At 45.8% G+C, this 19,044-nt stretch overlaps 1 protein-coding gene across 1 annotated transcript in view; it reads right to left on the bottom strand.

Moving 5' to 3' along the window:
• Positions 1-862: 862 nt before the first annotated feature.
• The window catches only part of LOC121625198 (protein shisa-6), a 58,013-nt gene continuing 39,831 nt past the window's right edge, over positions 863-19,044 (bottom strand). Inside the window, exons 5-9 of the mRNA XM_041963275.1 lie at positions 9,393-9,455; positions 8,106-8,126; positions 4,387-4,539; positions 1,940-2,043; positions 863-1,711 (exon numbers count right to left, since the gene is read on the bottom strand). Of these exons, the coding sequence (XP_041819209.1) occupies positions 863-1,711; positions 1,940-2,043; positions 4,387-4,539; positions 8,106-8,126; positions 9,393-9,455 (1,190 nt within the window). The remainder of the gene's footprint in view (positions 1,712-1,939; positions 2,044-4,386; positions 4,540-8,105; positions 8,127-9,392; positions 9,456-19,044) is intronic.

Raw genomic sequence — 19,044 nt, forward strand, 5'->3', positions numbered from 1 at the left:
CTGGAAGCAAAACAAAAAAAAGAAAAAAACCCAAAAACCTGCCATTGCTTCAAGAACAAAACAAGCTAGCCATCACTACTCAAACTCAAAAATGAAATTAAAAACAGAACGGAATATTTATTTTTTTTATTGATTGTGCTTTGTAACCCACAAAACCACTTCGTCTGTAGAAATGGAACATCTGTCAGAGGCACCAAACAGAAGTGCTAATAACATCCATTTCAGTTTCTCTCATTGAGATTCTCTAGAGCTATGAGTAGGACAGGGCGTACAAATGGTCGTTTTTTATTCATTTATTTATATATTTATAAAGTTATTACAGGCTCGTCCTAGTTCATCACCTGTGGTGGTGTTGTGTTGCACAACAGAAGTCACGGAGGAATCGGTCTATGTGTTTAACCATGCAAAGCCCTTTAAGATTTGCCAGAAAAGGTCACAGAATAGATTTGTTGGACAAAGGAGGCCGACAAAGGCTTAAACAGACACAATCAGTGTTTTCTCACTAAAACATACACAGAATGAGGCCGTAGCCTGTGGATGAATAGGGTAATCAAGACAGTGGAAATAACAGTAGGCAAGTTAGCTGGATAAAACCTCCTCCATCCACAACCCTCTCTGGCTTCAGATCTAGCTGGGCCTGTGTGTACAGTGTAGCTCATTTTTCCGGTCTCTCGCAGTAAGTAGATGTGGATGTTCTTGGTCCTGGAATCTTTGACTTTGCAGGAACCTCAGTCAAAGAAAGTGAAATTGCCACCACCCTACTCTAAAAGAAGGCCAGTGTACCCATGTAGCTCAGTCAAGCCCACCCCCCTGGCACACAGCAGTGCTTCTTCCTGTGCAGTCCAGGTAGTCCTGGCTGCCGTTACACAGTCACCTCAGTCTTGCTGCCTGTACGGTAGTGCTGTGGCTGTTGCTGCTGCTGCTGGTGGTGCTGTGGGATGTAGTGGAGCTGCTCCACAGTATGAGTCCGTCTGGAGGCGAACGCCTGCCTCTTAGATGCTGTCTGGTTCATGGCTAAAGTGTTGGAGTGCCCGGTGCTTCCCGCTCCTGATGCCCCGCCGCCACCATTGTTAGAGGCACTGGGATGGGAGTGCATTTTGGTCATCTTGTAGCGATCCATAAGAGGTGTGGTTGGTATGAACACGTCCGTGTGCGAGATGGCGCGCGACATCGACAAGTCGCTGCCACGAAAGCCGCCAGAGATGCTGCTGACCATGCCGTGCTTTAGCGACATCATCAGCTTGTCCGGTGAGAGCAGAGGATCCTGGGATAGGAGGCGGTCTTGTGAGTACAGGCGATCTTGTGAATAGAGGCGGTCTTGAGAGTAGTGGCGGTCTTTTGAGTAGAGGTGATCCTGCGACAGGAGCCGGTCCTTGGAGTACATGCGGTCCTTGGAGTACAGACGATCTTGGGAAGTGTGGCGGTCCTGTGGAAGGAGACGCTCCTGGGATCGAAGGCGTTCTGCGGACAGGAGCTGCTCGTCTGAGAGGATCCTGCCTCCGTATGGCGACATACCATTAGAAGACATGCTGTAATCCTGCTGTGGGGCCCTCTGCGGGGACAGGACGCGGTCCTGGGACATGGCCCTCTGGACGCGACGGGGCCTCTGCCTTTGCTGAGACTGCTGCTGTGAAGACTGGGACTGGGGAGGGGCCTGGGAGATGGAGGACTGCGGGGGCTGGCTCTGGAGCTGCTGCTGCTGTTCCCGGTGCTGTTGAGCAAAAGATGAATGAGGTGAGTTTATTCACAAGCCGAGGCGTAAAAGGCTCCGCCACCCACCACTGCAGGAAGAAGTGAACGACCAGCTATAGCTTCTAACTAATTCAAATCTGGAGAATAAGAGATAGCACACTCGCTTTGCTTCACAGATGCATAAAAAGCAAAGAACATGACCTTGTTCAGACGCCTGCACACTTCAACCAAGCACTTGTGTACCCACCTGGTCTTGACTGATTTTGAGAACATGCAAGGGAAGAGTGCCTCTTGCTGCCAGGTCGGGCAGGTGGCGCTTACGAGTGTAGTAGTCTTCGACTTCTTTATCTGCTGCAGAGGAGATGGGAATAAAAGGAAAAAAAAAAACAGAAGCAAGAAGTGAAGAGGAGATTCAGGGAGCGAAAGCAAGAGAAAACACGGGTAGGTGTTATGATGCAAGGGGAGAAATCGGATAAAGTGGGATTGGAGCACAGTGCACACAATGCAGAGAGGAGTGTTGGCGGAACCATCTGTGTTTCACCTTTCCAAGCTCATGGAGGGGAATAAAAAAGAGACAGTCAGACTGTATTACATGCTAGGCACATAACATCCACACATCCAGGCTTCATCTGGGATTCTACAGGCAGTTCCGGCTGTGGGGGCAAACTTTTCAAAGGTCAGGTGAAAGACTATAAACAAACACGGTCGTATCATACAGATGTGGAGGAGAGCACGCAGGCACCTTTTATACACATGCCGGAAAGCTGTTTGTACTATTGCACAATCAGTTCGCGGTGAGAATTGCAAGTGTCGGAGTGTCCTTGAGTGGGTGTTTTCATCCTGATTCATGTGTACAGACAACTGCAACATGCATTTAGAAGCAGATCAAACAGGAACACATTTCTGAAGACAGCAGAGTGTAGGAGTGAATGTAACATCGGCGTCATGCCACACAACACAAAACCCATGCACAAAGACTCGTCCGTGAGTACGTACACACACACGATGACACACGTTCACAGAAACTCTGTCCGACAAAGAGACACAATGCAGCACAGACCATTCAAAAAACGGAAACATGTGTAAGTCCACTGGTACGAAGGAGCTAATTTATTCCTCCTGAACACCGGCGTGGTGTTCAACCACCGTACTAAATCAGAGGTGAACACGGATGTCATTTATGTGGGGGGAATAAATTATGGAGAGCAGACCTCTCCACCTGATTGAGAATTCGTAGAGGCCTCTGAGCCTGTCCTTTTCAATAACGGGCGCAGCAGCGTTCACGCCACCTGTCAAGATTACACCCAGCCAAAATCCCCTTCAGCAGCGAGCCGCGGCCGCTCGCCGCAAATCGATTCATTATGAGAGATAATAAAAACAAGATGTTCCTTTCTCAAGCATAATAGTCTTCAAGATCTGGGCAGGGCGTTGCAAACTCATCAACCATATTACCGCAGAGTGAGTGAATAACTTGTGATGTATACTGTCCTGCGCTGCAATGGGCTAAATGCTTTTCTTCAGTTTGATACCAATTTGCATTATAAGCGGGAGCATTCTTCTCTTTTATTATCCCGACAATGAAAACGCTGCTCCGTCTTCCCTCCAGCACAATCCAACATGATCTATCAGCGTGCAGACACTACTTGAGCAACAAAAAGAAACTCCAGAGCCTTTCGGCTATTTGCTGCAACAAATAATTTGCTTTGGAAGCAGAAAGAAAGTTGGGAAGACTGAAGGACACTGCCTAAGGATATCTTTCCGTTTGAACACCGTGGCTCTTTTGTGGCCTACAATCTTTCACAGCTGAATTAATTTGGTTTTGTTTTACCGATTATTACTATGCTCCTAATATTCTTCTTCTTATTATTATAAATAGTAGTATTATGCCTACTATGTTAATTCCCACAAGTCTTCTTCGAGCAAAAGGACTGTAATGTTTTCTTGTTTGTTTTTTTTCCTCCGAATACAACTGAGGACCAGTAAACAGCGCTGCATCCTGCCATTCAGTCTGAAACGTAGCCTGGCGGCTACGAGCCGGAGCCAGCGCGGACTGAGCCCTGACGGGATGAGTTGTAGGTCGTCATCCTTCACTTTGACTGCGAGCCAGCGGAGAAGTGGGGCAGTTATGATGAAATTACACAAGCCTTAAGGAATATTTGCGTTCCACTCCGAGAATATCACGAGATGAGACCTCATTACGCAGCAGAAATCCAGCGTGGCACGACTAAATCAATACCGAGCCGGGCCAGGCATAAGAAGCCACTTAATGTACTTATACGCTCCGAGAGAAATAGTGGCTGCAGCCTTTAAGTGGAGACAAGGGAAGCGTGGAATTTCAATGACTCATAGTTTCTTGAGATGACTAGGCTGATTTCATGAAGGATCGGAGTTGAGAAATGGGTATTTTCTGATTCTGATTCAAGGCCATCTCCATCCACTGAAATGTTTACCCAGTGGGGAGTTGCAAATCTCCAGAAAAGTGCGTATGAGTACGTTTTTTTTTTTTTTTTTTTTGACTGTTTGATGTCCTCAGTATAGCAAGCAAATGATTTTCACAGCTGAAACACTTCGGAGCCGCTCAGTAAGTCCCGGTCGGGAGTCGGGGAGGCAAACGTGATGCAGTATTTTTTTTTTCATGCAGGGCATCGGGGTAGGGAGCCTACTCTTGCAGTAGTGCAGTGAACTTGGACCTACTGAGTTTCTTCAGGGATGAGAATCGGTTGAGGTCGGCTTTGACGGCCGCCTCATAGGAGGGCGGCAGGTGTGACAGGCTCTGGAAGGAGCGTGAGAAAGACAGGTCGTAGGGTTCCGTCTGCGAGGTCAGGATGCCACTTATCCGATTGTTTTCTGGAGACACATACATACATATACAGACACAGAAAAGGGAAGAGAAAAAAAATGGGCAGGCTGGCTTCTCCTACCCCCCCAGCCCTCCCTCAACCCGCCAAAAGCTAGCCTGGGTCAGACCATCGTGGACCACCTGCTGAGGTAGAGAAGGGAAGATTGAGCTAGAGGGCAGGCTGGAGTTTTAGCTTTACAAATATTTCCTGGAGCCAGAGGCGCTATGAGAAAATCTCAGAAATAAACTCGTCGGAGTAAAGCAAGAATGGTCGGAGACGTGGAAGCACAGATTTGTGGCACCAGGTTAAAACATGACAAAATATAGATACCAGAATTTCTGCAGACCTCTTTCAGGACACATTTGAGAAGTGAGGTAGGTAACTCATTCATTGTTGTTGCCAGGGCTGTAGCTGTCATATATTTCTGCATACTAGCTTTTAAGGTTTGTTCAGGTATTTTTTAAGTCAGTTTTGGTTAGAGATCAGTAGCATTTTGTCTGTTTTTCATGGGTTTCTTGCTTCAAGTGTGTCCTGTTTCAGAAGTATTAAGCTCCTGCCGCAGTCTTCACATGAAAGTTTAACTTGGAGAAACCAGTTCCTGAAATCCACATGATGCAGTCAGTTAGATCGTTTTAAGAGAAAACTCTTCTATGGGCCACTTGCAGTCCTAGACTTAAGTTAGAGAGTGGCGCCTCAAACTGACCTCTGACCAGCACAGCAGCTACACAAGTTTTCATTTTGATCTGTCGGGAACTTGGCTTCTTACGGCCTTTCTGTTATTTAGCTACAGGGGATTGAAAGGCTGCCACTTTTTATTTGAAAACTAGATCATCGTCAGTTCAAATCCAAATATCTCTGTGTGAGAGTGCATCAGCCCAGAGATGAACAAGCCCTGTTTTCCCACAGTAAACCAGGCTGCTGCTCTCCGCTGAATGGCTGAATGGATAATGTAACCATCTGAGAAGTAATGCGAGGCAGCATTTTGGATTCAGCACCATATATGGAAAAATGTTGGAGCAAGGTAAGCCTGCTTTTAAAGCTCAGCTGCCTTACAAAACATCATTAATTCTTCAGTGTATTTGCGGACGGGCTGCCTGGGGGACGGTCCTGGTTCCAGTAATCTGCCACAGTGCCTGTCTGTCAAGTGATCGGCGCTCAACATGAGAAGCCTGCTACCTGGACGTTTTCGTCTCTACATTTAGCTGATGAAACAGGACGAGCAGGACTAGAGACTGGTTCACCTAGAACTGCATCCAAACTGGGCCTGGCTATCAGACTTCAACCCTCGAGTCAAGTTCCTCAGTTTGACTGTTTTCAGGCCAAAAACTAAATTAAAAAGCGACTTAGTACATTCCCTCCAGGATCACATCCTGGCATCGTGGAGAGGGCTTTGAAACAGCATTTAGACAAATCATGCAGGTAAATAAAATTGACAGAAAATTTACAACTCTGTTTAGTTAAGTGAAAATTTGTGTTTGGCACTCATGATCTCAGTATTCCTAAAGTCCTGCCTGTGGTTGTTTGCTTCAGGGTTAATGCACTGGATCTCTTTGTCTCTTAAGTCTAACAAATTATTCAAGAAAACAGTTTCTTTGCTTGAGCTGTAACTCAGCCAATGAGTCGAGTGTCAGGCTTTGAGAAACGGTTGCACGTCTAAAACTCCAACTTGCCCCCGGCAGTGATGGGGGAGCGCAGGCGGCCGCATCAGGCACTCGGTGAACGTGTGGCGCGGGGACTGACTTGACAGGTGACGTGGTGGTTTGACGGGAGGAAACGGTGGTCCAAAAAAGAAAAAGAGAGAAAAAAAAAAAACAACACGAGACAACACACCAAACAACAGATGTGTGCTGGAGAGTGACCCTGCTCGTGACAGTGCCGTGATGTGATCTGGGACGGGGCAGGGAGAGCAGCGCCTGGACTGGCTGTCACTGATGTGACGTGATATGATGCCAGGGAGACGCACGGGAGTGGGGTGGGGCGGGGGCGACTGGACCAAAGCCCCCTGTTATTCTCGCTCCTTTTCTTTATCTCGTTTTCTCACACACGCACGCACACAAACATCCGCAGTCTGTCCCATTCACCGCCGTCTTCCTTGCTCTGTCAATCTTATCTGTCCTGCCATGCTGCCACCCACTTTCCCCCGCTCCTTAATTCTTTCTTGTCCATTCAGTACTCCCCTCTCTCTCATTTTCTTCCTCGCTCCTGCTCTATCTCGCTTTTCCCCCCAGTGGGCTGTGAGTCTGTCACGCAGTGCAGAGCAGCGGGCAAGGGTGCGGCTCCAGCCCAGCCTCCAACGGACAGATAAAAATAGGGCTTTGGTAACTGCTGCAGGATGGAGAGCGCGAGAGGAAGGAGAAGAGATGGAGATAGGAGAAGCTAAACGGGGAAAGAAAGGAGAGTGAAATACAAGAGGGAAGGAAAACAGAAGGGTGAGGAGGAAGCTTCAGAGAGTAGGACAGAAGGGTGGTGGCAGGGCCGGGCGACAGCAGGGGGTCCTGGGAGCTGCAGGGAGGGGGTTCGAAGGATGTGAACAATCTGCGAGCGGACCTTCTGCCACACTGCATCAATAAGGGAAGAATCGACTCAGACTGTGGCATGCTGTTAGCTCTCTTCATAGCAAACACTGCTTCATCATGATGTACAGTACAACCGCTCAGACCTGGCTCAAATAGTCTTTGCAAGTCTTAGTGTGTCTTTAAAGGATGAGTCTGGTGGTTCTCTACGTTTTTCTTATTGCCAACATACTGAATGTAAAGACCAAAAGACATCCTACGTTCACACCTTTCCTGATGCTCGCGTTCATTCATGCCACCTGGCGCTTCGCTCCTGTTCGCCAGTTTCTTGCTGGATGGAGGCGTTATCTTGTTTTGTCAGTGGCAAGCGACGTACTGCCGACCCGTCACGTCCCCGTTCTTACTCCTCAGTACGAAGCTCTGATTGGCCGACTGTTTCTCCATCCGGTGGAAGCAGCCGTCAATGAGCATGACAACCTATTTGCCCGCGCCCGCCCACGTCTTCTATTTCTGAACCTCAACAGAAGATGTGGGCGGCTGATCAGATGTCTGGAACCGGGCTAATACAGACAGCTCTGGTGCCGCTCATTCATTGAATGCTGAAGTGATCAGCTGTTTTAGGAAATTACTGAGAAACTACATATTTGTGTCACAAGCAGCGCAGGAAGTCAGAAACTACTGCGAGGATGACGAACACGTCGTAAGTTTTTGTTGACAATAAGAAAAGCATAGAATAACACAAATTATGTATCAGCTTGTGTTTCCACATTAGCTTGACTTGACTTTATATAGGCTGCTTTCATGGGCCAAAGGGATTGTGGGGCTTTTTTCGCGCCACATGACAGAGCACAAATGTTCTTGCTGAAGCAGGTTCAAACAAACAGCAAGAACGCAGCAAATGCTACTTCAATCAGGTCTGAAAACACATCGATTTAAGTGAGAGAAAGGACGACACAAACGCGGGGGTTGGTGTTTGGTGCACGCGTACACAAATGTGTGCTGGAATGTCATGGATGGGACTTCACAGTAAATTAAAGGTATGTATGTATGTATGACTTACCACGCCTCAATGATCGGTGAGCTACCAAACCCAAGTGAAAAACAAGTATTTCAGAAACATGTTGATGGTGAGAAAAACAGAACCCACAAAGACCTACTCCACATTCAGCATGACTAGTACACCACCCCCACCCCACCCCCGCCCAACAACAACAAAAAAGAATTCAAATCAAATCAGCTTCTACTTCCTGAGGCATGTCATGTACACTTGTGCGTACGATTGCGCATTTTCTGCCTGTGATTTGCAGCTGCCGCTGGGGGGTCATGGCGGCGGGTTTTATCTAGAAAATACACTGCATGCTGAAATTTAGAGTCTTTCAGGGGGCCTGTGATCAAAGTCTCTGTGTTAGATGTGTTGTTGAAATGGATTTTTCATGTTTTCCATAGATCTCCAAGGCATTTCTCCATAGTTGTGCTTTGCTATCTGTGTGTGTGTGTGTGTGTGTGTGAAATGAAGCACATGGTCAATTTGTCCGTGAAGAAGGGGGCATTCTGGCTGCAGAATTCAAGCGTAGCCCCTGAGTGCGTGAGAGCGAGCGAGTCTTTTTTTTTTTCTATTTGTGGTTGAAACAAACAGAATATAAATCAAATGGCAAGATCAGAGTGATTTAATAATTACAGAAGGCAGTGAATATTCAGCTTATGGCCTCCTTTCTTTCCTTTTATCTCCGCTGTCTTTCCTCTCTCCAGCCTCCACCTCGCATCCTTACGCAACCGCCGCTCCTCACATCTGCCAGTCTGCGACCCCGGGCCAGCCTCGGCTCGCTCGCGAGAACCATTTGAACAAACAGCTGCGTGACATCAGCGATAAAAAGCGCTTCACGGTGATGCTCCTCACGGGGAGCACGAGGTCACGGTGATAACTTTCGTTCTCGGGATAGCAGCGGGGAACGCCGCAGGTTTCACACGCTCCGTCAACCAGAGGACGGGATGACCTCGGCAGAACATTAAGTCGATCCTCAGCCAATTGTGTTCGCCTTCAAAAAAAAAAAAGAAAAAAAAAAAGGGACGGACGGCGAGCGTGGCCCGATCCCGCTTGCAGAAAAATGTTCATGACTATGGGATGTGACACTTCTGTGATTCAATCTTCGACAAAAAGGCCTCATTTTCAATAACAGAATGGATTCACGGCGGGGCGAATTGAAAAGAGGACCGTGTCAAGGGGTTTTTCACACATTCATGTCAAGCACTATATTCAAGTTAATGCCGAGGTCCAGGCTTCATCTCAAACACTGAGCTGAGCTGTGAATTCTCCTGAATATTCCCCTCTCCCACTAGTTTGTCTTACCATTCTTAGGTGTGCGTGTAGGGCTACCTAGAGCCACATGGTTATAGTTGTGCTGATGGGTACCTGCAATGACAAAAGCAATGAGAGGTGTTCAGTGTCCACGAGGACAGCTATGTATCAGCTCAAATACAGACTGTTAGCAGTGTGAGGGTGACAGTTAAAGAGATAATTCACCAAAACGCTGTTCAAGTTGTCTTTTGGTGGCATTTTGAGATGTTTATATAATTCACAAAATACAGATTCATATAGCAAAATGTATGTGTTTTAAATTGACTTTTACGGTGTGCACAAGTCACTATTCTGCAGTTGCTGCAAAGCTTATTTAATGGGTGAAATATCTCTTTAATTTCCTCAAATGACGGAAATGGACATAAAGAGAGATGAGAGAGATCGTGGGATGAGTGAAACTACAGTAGGTGGAACGGCTGTAACCTCAGAATCCAGAGAGGCTGCAGCAGAACGCTCACAGATGAGGAGAAAGAAAAGACACAAAACACTGGCTGCGTACAGTATTCATCACACCCTGTCCTGGAACACGCAGATCCCCATATTCTTTGGAAATTGCATCATTTAAGAGTAAAGACACAGAGAGCACATTAATCTGTGCGTTTATCATGGAGAAGAGGCCTCACGCGTGGCAGGTCTACAGCAGCCAGCATAATTAAGCTGGAGACACCACAACAAACAGACAAAAAGCAAGCAAATGATGCACTTTTTATCACCAACACATATGTTGCATTTAGGAGAAAAAAAGCCTCACATTAATAAAACTCAGGCAAAGAATCACGTATCGCATCCACCGACAGGTGCAGCATCCAGAGACACGTTTCAAATCCAGCTGCAAAGTGGGTGGAGGTGGCAGTAAGAAGCATGAACACTGCTTCGCCTGTTCGTTTTGTTTGCAGATACACGCTCACCTGTCTCACACACACACACACACACAGAGACACACACAGACACGTCCTCTGCTGACTCACGCACACCAAACCTGCACCGGTACCTCAGCTCACACTAGTGCCCCCCCTTCTTTTTCTTGCTTCACATATGGAAAAATAAGCGCTCGTAAGTGAGAAAAATCATCATATCAATACTCTTAAATCATGTTTTGTCTGGAAGACAGGGCTACATACTGCAATACCCATGAGTCTCAGCCACCATTGCTATGAAGAAGAGGCCAGAAGCTGGTGACGCAAATCAGAGCTGTAGCAAAATAAATAAAAATTGATCCAGAATCCGAGAGTCAATTCATTTACAGTCAGCGCTGTGTAATCAGTTCTCTTAACAGCTTAATGTTGAGCACAGAGCAGAATCTGAAGCTAAGAGAGTCGACGTTTCTCTTTGAAATGCGCCTTAATGTCCTAAAGCTTGTACCTCAGAAACATAACGTAGCCTTTTAGCTGCAGTGATCGTGCAGAGTGTTCAAACTGAAGTGAATATTTATGTGTGAAAGGTCGTAGTGGCTCCACGCAAAAGCTACTGCACTTAATGCTGTATGTTTTTCCAGATCCATAAGCAGCTGCAGTTTGCCCAGCTGACACAGAGTCGGTTCAGTTGCTGTACGATCTGGTATCACACGCCGTTCAATCGGTCACTTGATGACAGCTGAACTGACTGAGCAGACCTCATTTGCTTTGGAAGCTCTTAAAAAGCTCGTCAGGTGACCTTGAGTCAAGACCTTTTTGTCAAACTAAAATAGACATTTTCCATCATTGAAAGAGCTCAACCACAGTGTTTTCTGGTGTCCCCCAGACACTAAATCATCACATTTTTTACTCATATTCATTATGTAGCTCCAACTCGCAGTATGTGCAAAAGCACGTCTGTATTTGATGCCGTTTTTCCTTATTTGCAAAGCTTTTTGATGTCGCGTATGTTTGAGTGTGATTAGTGAGTGTGTTTCTTAAATGTGCTCTTGTTTTAGCACCATTTTGCACATTTGCACACGCTCTCTGAAGTGGCACTCCTTTGAGTGAAGCAGTAAAAATCCTCAGAGCATTCACACGCAACCCCGTCTGTGGTCATCTGCCTTTTCTTCCACGGCTCTCTGCGTACGTGAGTGTGGTCTAATCAGCCGGGCCGGTCTTCCTCTGTGCTGTCAGCTGGGAAAGCGGAGCCATTTTAATTTTGAACCCAGAGAACAAACAACAGCTTCGCCCAATCATCTATCCATCCCGCTGTGCGGGAGTGTTTGCGGCTGACGGGGAATGTGATGCAGTGGTACAGTGCTCGGCTGGGCACCGCAGTGTGGAGGTGCTTTAGTTGAAAGATGGGACCTTTACTGAGCCCATTGTACTGAGAAAGTTGATGAATGACAGCTATTCTCAGCAGTGTGTAGGAGCGTGCATGTGTGTGTGTGTGAGCGTGGGCTTGTATGTTTGTACGTGAGGAGCAGGCGGCGATAGATGGAGACCCCGTCGCGGAGTGTCGCCTTCGCGACACGTTCATTTGCTGTCTGCTGCTGTGCCTGTTTAAAAATGCATTAGAGCCAACTGCTGAAATGTCCATTTACATCTGTCATAGAAGTGAAGGAGGAGAGGGAGGCCCGACGCGCCACATCATGGGTTTCAATATTTGCCCGGGCTATGGAGATAGATGGGATGTGTCGCCTGTGTGTTCCTTCGCTGGCTTCTCCTTTTTAATATCAATGCTTAACAGTGATTCTCACAGAAGACGCGATTCAAGAGGCGAAACTCACATCATCTGGGACTGCCTCCTGAATATATTAAATATATCAAACAGCACTGTAATATAAATATATGTCTGTTTAGTTACTATCTGCTGCGTAATTTAACCTACGGCCAGGATGTAAATGCTTTTACGCAGGTGGCACAGAAAACTAGAATTACTGCCTCGAGGCTGTATGCCTCTGCCAGCCGTGTTGCAGTTTACATCCACACCTGTCCACTCTCATATAATACATGTGGTGAAGACTTTTCACATGTATTTTGGAGGATGGTTCCAGTGAGTAATTTCCAGTGAGAAACATGCAGTCTTCATTTAGAGACTATTTTTCCAGAGGAGCACAGAGTCAATACAGAACAATCACCTGAAGCTCAATATCAGCAGAACCAATGAGCTTGTGGTGAACTACAATGACTCAAATATGGATGCTGCTGCTGTAAGGAGTCTAAAAATTGTAAAATCTGAAGGGTTAACACACATCTTCAACCCGGCAGCACAGAAGATCTATACAATTTTGACAGTTTCAAGGTGGACGCCAAAGATCAGTGTCACCAATTCAGGATCTGACCAAATCTGCCTTCTGTTCCTGAGTTATGGTGTCGAATAATGGACAGAAAAGTGTTTTTGAATGACATTATGATGCCACATGATATCCGTTTGGATATAAAATGTCATCACAGTTATGGTTAGCCTCGAGACCAACATTTGTGCTAAATTTGAAGAAATCCCCTCCAAGTGTTCCTGAAATTTTACGGTCAGGAGAAAGCACAAACGGACGGAAAAGCCCACACATGATGCCTCCGGCCAGCTGTCGGCGGCACAGAGGCATAGAAACACACAAAGTGTTGTGAGTTTTGTTTCCAGCAGAAAGAATCTGTTGCTAAAAGTGCTGGAAATGCAGTTACACTGCAAGCCCGTTCACACAAAATGAGACTGTCAGTGGATGTATGGTCACTGTTATTTAACAATAACAGTCACTGTAATTTCTAAAGAAAAAAAAAACCTCCCACAAGTTTTTTCCTTCATAAATACTACTACTTATAAATAACACGGCAAACTCTTGGTCCACTCTAATGTCTGATTGAAGTTGTACTAATAAGTCCACTTCATTTAAATCCAGTCAGTCGAAGCAAACTTTCCAAATAAATGTGTTTTAACCACGTTCCTATGCAACAACAACATGCTGTAACTTTGATTCCCCATGCGTTCTTTACTGTGGGTCAAAGCAACTAAAACTTGGTTTAGGTTACCAAAAATTGCAACCGGTTCCAAAAAGCTGATTGTTTTTGCTAAATTTTAAAAAGTCAAAGTAAATCTCTTGCTTCAAGTTAGCGATGGCGTTTAAGCAAAACCACAGAGTTTTCCTAACCTCAGCTGAGTGCTCTGAGTTGTCTAAACTATGAAAGTGTTAATCATGCTTCAGTTGTCAGGAGGGGGCTGTTGTAAAAAAAAAAAAAAAAACCGCAGTTAATGCTTTCCACATACGTTCAGTATGTAAATGTCCACGTCACGCTGTTAAAAACAATTTGGGGCAGCATTGCGCTTCCTACAAAACACATTTGAATGCATTTTTTTTTTTTTGTGGCAACAGTTGTTATTTCCATGCCATCACGGTATAAATCAGAAAGCTGAGGGGAAGCTACGAAAATGCATTTATTTATTTGCTTGAACTTATCAGCATGTGTTTACTGAGAGGACGCGTCATCAGTTTGTCGTCTGTCGAGTACAAGGACGTGCATATGTGATGCTGTGATACAGCTGCAGAGGATAACGTTTGCAGACCAACGCAGTGGCGAAGGACAGTTCAGACAAAGTGAGCTTGTGTTTCATCATCGTGATTGTGATGTTTCTAATATCAACTGATATAATTATTCATTAACTTAACTGACTGCAGCAAAGCTCAGTGAACATGTGCATCCAGCATAATTTGGGTCATCTTCTTCCAAATCCTACTGGCTAAGCAATACAAGCGTAGTTTACAGGTATGAACACTAATCATTGTTGCCCTCTGGTGGTTGGGAGTATTAATAACTACTATTACTGCAGTGATAATGGGGAGACTAATAAATATAATTTGACAGTTGTCTTGTCCCACGCTGCCACAGCAACACCAAAATAACATAACTATGTGTCCATTAATATGACAGCAGACTCTTAAACTTAAAAGTAATGCAAAAATTACATTGCCTTGTAACTTATTGCTTTTAGATGTAGTAATTGGTAAAGTAATTCAACAAGAGAGGTAACAAGACACTAATTATTTAGGTATTTTTAGTAACTTGGTGATGAGTTTTTATACATAAAGACAAAAGTTCCTACATTTTGAGAATCTATAAACTGTGATGTGCTCCAGAAAAATGTAGGTGATCCACTGAAACAACTTCACAAAAAGAAAAAAAAAAACTGGCCCCACTGGCAGGTGAACCCTCCCAGATCACTGATAGCACAATGTTCTTGAAAATCAGCACAGAAAACTGTGTTTTCACTTAGACCAGTTAAAGAACCCAGACATGGACCAGTGCTATGCAGCGTTCTTGATGTCCAAGCATCTTTGCCTCAGTCTGGTGATTTCCGCTTGAAGCCTGGTCTGACGGTTCTTCAGAGACGGCCAAGCTGAACGGCCCACTGAGAAGGCGCAGAAGACTGAAGCTCATTAAGAACCTGGACGGCCGTGTTCAGTGATCCCGCCGTAATCTGGCTGCCAATTAGCCACATTCAAATAAGACTCCCAGCCCATCCACCCCCCGCCCCCAACTTCTCAGAGCCACGAGGTTGCTTATCGACTCTGAACACCCCATTGCGCCGTCTTCCTGCTCGCCTCTTTCAGCTGACGCCGCACACTAACCTCCACAGACCACGAAGCAGCTACAGATAACTATTTGTCAGTGATGAAGCGAGCTGACAGTGGAGGGTGAGACCTCCTGGATACACCGCTGTCCATTAGTGCCTTCATCTACTTAAATTGGCATATTAAGATAGATGCAACGCCAGTGCTGCTGTCTAATCATACAGTGGGTTGATTATTTATGATTGACATGCTCTCCAGATTGTTGGGTTAAACAGGATCCCTATCTAAATTGCTAAATGGATGTTTTTCTGTCAGTCATGATGGCACAGCTGCGTGTTTGTCAGATGGTGTCAGTCAGAATCAACCATATACAGTACTGTATCTACGATCGGTGGGCTGCAGAGCCTGGCCAGAGACACCGTCTTCTGGATACAGCCGACCTCCTCTCCGACAGAAGATTACTCACATTGAATTTCCCTTCACTTTTAACCAATGTCTGGAGAATACCTTCTTGCAGAGTTTGCATAATAGCATCCAGATGGCACGCGAGTGACTCAGTAATCTGACATTTGGCGTGGCATTCAGATTCACATCGCACCTCCAAACATCACGTCCACATACGGCACACAGGGAGGGCAGGAAAAGGCCTGTTGAGCCGACCACAAAACACCTTGAACCCCGTGCCAAGGTTAAATGAGCATTTGCACCATTGATTGCGGTCATGCTAAGAGGTATCTTGCAAACCATCAAGACATTGATTTCTGAGAATTGGCATTCTGTCCAACAACTGAACAGCCATGTCATGATATCCAGTCAGCTCTCGGTGGATGTGTGTTCGGCCACAATCTTGTATTTATAGGGAAGAAATTCTGAGAGTACAGATGAGGGCAAGCGGAGCCATCTCTGTGATAACTAAAAAGGAGCAAATAAACCTAAACAACTAATGCCATCAGAGGATTTTGCTTGAACAATTCCAGATGTGACCCTCCAGATGTCAAACCCAAGCAATGCAAGAAACAGTGGAAGAAATAGTGTGTCCAAGGCGGAAAGTCAGGGTTGGGGGTCTGCAGGTGCGTGGATGTGTAGACAGTCCATGGCTCCGCACCTTACTAAAGACTCTTAAATGCTTGAAACTATCGACGCATCATCCATCTGAAGGCACGAGTGCTTACAGCTGCTCTGAACGGCCGCACACTTGAAGGTAGGGTGCCGTCACAGACAGGAGTGAGGCGCGGTAATCATTCAAGTGGGGATAATGGCACATGCTCTTGAACAGTATTTACGGAAGTGGCTGTGCCTCTGCTAATCACCGTGTGAAGTGGGTGTGTTTGTCACATTGTCGATTACAGAAAACTACAAAATCTGTCGGACGCATTCCCCCAAATGACGACAAAGAGGTGTGGAGGGGCTTTCAGACGCTGTTTCCACAATCCAAAAGGAACTTAGTTTAAATGTACTGACCCCTTAAGATACTCGAAGTTGCAGAGCCTCATGCTTTTATATGTGTAAGTTTAAAAGGTTTTAAACAATGAAATCCTGTGGCAGCATATGCACCAGACGTGATTAAGCACATAAACACAAGAAACCCTTTCGCTGCTTTGAAAATGGAAACTGTAAGTAGAAATCATGGTGGACACAGACAGACTTCAAAACACTAACAATACAGACAGATGCAACTTAATGGAAACCCTAAAGGCTCGGTATCTCTCAAGCACACAGACGAGGGGGGCGAGTAAGTAAAAGGCTGGGAAACAGAAATACAGCGGACACAAGATAAACTAAGACGCAAAGCAGATACGAGAAAGAAAAGTATGAAAAAGGAGGATGTGGTGGAGCAGTGGGATGAAAAAATGAGAGAAACGGCAACACGGGCCAGTGATCACAAGGCAACCCTCCGCCCCTCCACGCCACCCACCCCAGAATCTATTAGAGAGCCATCCTCAGCTCTCTGCTCCACTCTTCTCATGACATCCCTCTCTAAAACCAACAGCCCTGCCATCCCATTAGCCCTGCCAAGTGGAGCTACTGGAGTTATGAAAGGCCCAGAGGAGGTGGAGGTGGCGGCGGCGGGGGGGGGGGGGGGGGTATGGAGTGCATTGTGCACGCGTATGTGTGCAAACTGTGTGTGACACGTATGGATGCGGATGTCTCCGTCCGACCGGCTCTGTTGACGGCCCTGTGCTACAGACGAGTCCCTGCCCTCCTCTCGCAGCGTAGGCAGCGGAGGAAAGGGAAGCCTCCGTGGACTTGACATTTAACAACTGACAAAGGGTGTTCACATTTAATCGCTAAATGTTAACTGGCATAATAGCCCCACTTCACTCGGTTAGGAGGGGACAAAGCTTTAGGCCCCTGGACAGAAGTAGCTCCCACCTCCTCATTGATTTCACTGGCAGAGCAGGAGGCTTAACTCTGACCCAATTGCAGCACTGGTGATAATGCTTATGAGTTATATTTATAGCACATCTAGCTCTGCTAATTTTAGCTTCTGCTGCTCGTTCTTAACTGAATAGATCCTGTGAGCCAGAATATGGACTAAAAACATGGATTTACCCTGAAAAAGCTTAACCCATATCTTTAAGGAAAAGTCTCATTTTCTCTTTTCTTTTAGCCGCCATGACAACGAGAAGAATGGCGTGAACAGAAGCTGCCCCGTCGTCAACAGGTGTGAACCGGTACTTACTTTCATTGTAACCCTTGTACAACCTGCTTTGGCAAAACTGTGTTAAAGTTACAGTGATGCCAATAAAGCTAAAGTGAATTTGAAAAACAGCGCTGGGAACACGGTTTGACAAGCAATATCGCAAAACTCCTGTAGCATTGTATTGACTGCTCGGTACCAAAGCTTTCAATAATGTTAAATGAAATGCTGCTCAGAGTCAATACCAGCAAACATGAAAAGGTAAATTTGAATGTGCTGTGAAAGCAGAAAACACAATCAGCTCCAACACCAGACATGACAGACAGCGTGTAACTGCAAGACTGAAAGGATTTTCAACTTATTTCCACGATCCTGAACTCAGCAGATTGTCCATCTCCTCAAAATCAGTTTAAAGTCGCCGGGTGTGTGTGTGTGTGTTTTTGTAGCCGCTTTTAAATTATTTGGATGCCTTTTGTCTGTAGAGAAATGAGACAACCCAAGGGAAGATTGGTGCAGTGTTTTTTGCTGATTTCATTCGTGTCAGTGTGTTACGTGGTGGCGGTGGGGGTGTCCTGCAAATGGTGTGCCCTTTCATTTCTGTTAGCCACAGTGTCAAATTGTTCAAATGCTTCATGCACGTCTGTTTCCGTTGCTTATACTGATACACAAACCAAGCTGCTGTATGCCAGCTCAAGATTTTCAGTGGCCCCATCTGGGCACCAAAAAGAGGTGCCTGGAAATACTCATACAGAAGCAGGTTTTGGTGACCTGATAAAAGTCCTCCTCTCTGTTAAGCTATCAGTTTGGTGCAGGGCAGGTAGGTGAATTGAATAGTCCAGCTTTAACTTATTCCACTTCGATGTGTATATAACATAACAAACAGTGTAAAAGTGAAAATTGCTGTTGATTTTGCTTATTGTGTTTTGATCTCATGAAAACAACAGAAGATGCATTACATTCTGCAGGACTGCAGAAAAAGGGAAGCAGTATGCAGTGGAAAACTATCAACAAGTGCGTCGCAGCACTAGATCGCTTTAGTATAGACTGCAGTGCTATGAGCAGAGTTGTTGTAAGCCCCTATTACAGCATGCTGTTTAACATAGTTCAGATTCTGGTTATATGGTTTTGTACTGCCGCTAGAGCCATTTGTATACCTAGTCTGCAAAAACAGTATATTGTTAAATGGCTGCGCTTGTCTGTTAATCTACATCTGATGTCTGCTAATGAGTGGAAACCAATTAACACACGTTTTGAAATGAATAGCTACACTGAAATACTCAGATATCATTATGCGTCCGCAGATAGCTCCATTAACGAGCGTCGCCAGAGCTGCGGATTCTTCCTGTGTTCTTCCCGGTGCAATAAAATCCCAGTCCAGACGGTTCCCATCCATACTGCCAGTAAGTATCGCTCTTTATCTCATAACTCAAAATCACCCCCAGGACACCAAAGGCCAAGTAGTTGACATGTCAGTGCCTCTGCAGCTTGACAAATGTGCCGTGATAGTCTCGGCAGGAATGAGGAAGGCCAGGAGGTTGAGA

The sequence above is a fragment of the Chelmon rostratus genome, chromosome 21 (genome assembly GCF_017976325.1).
Source record: "Chelmon rostratus isolate fCheRos1 chromosome 21, fCheRos1.pri, whole genome shotgun sequence".
In the NCBI taxonomy this organism is placed as follows: Eukaryota; Metazoa; Chordata; class Actinopteri; order Chaetodontiformes; family Chaetodontidae; genus Chelmon; species Chelmon rostratus.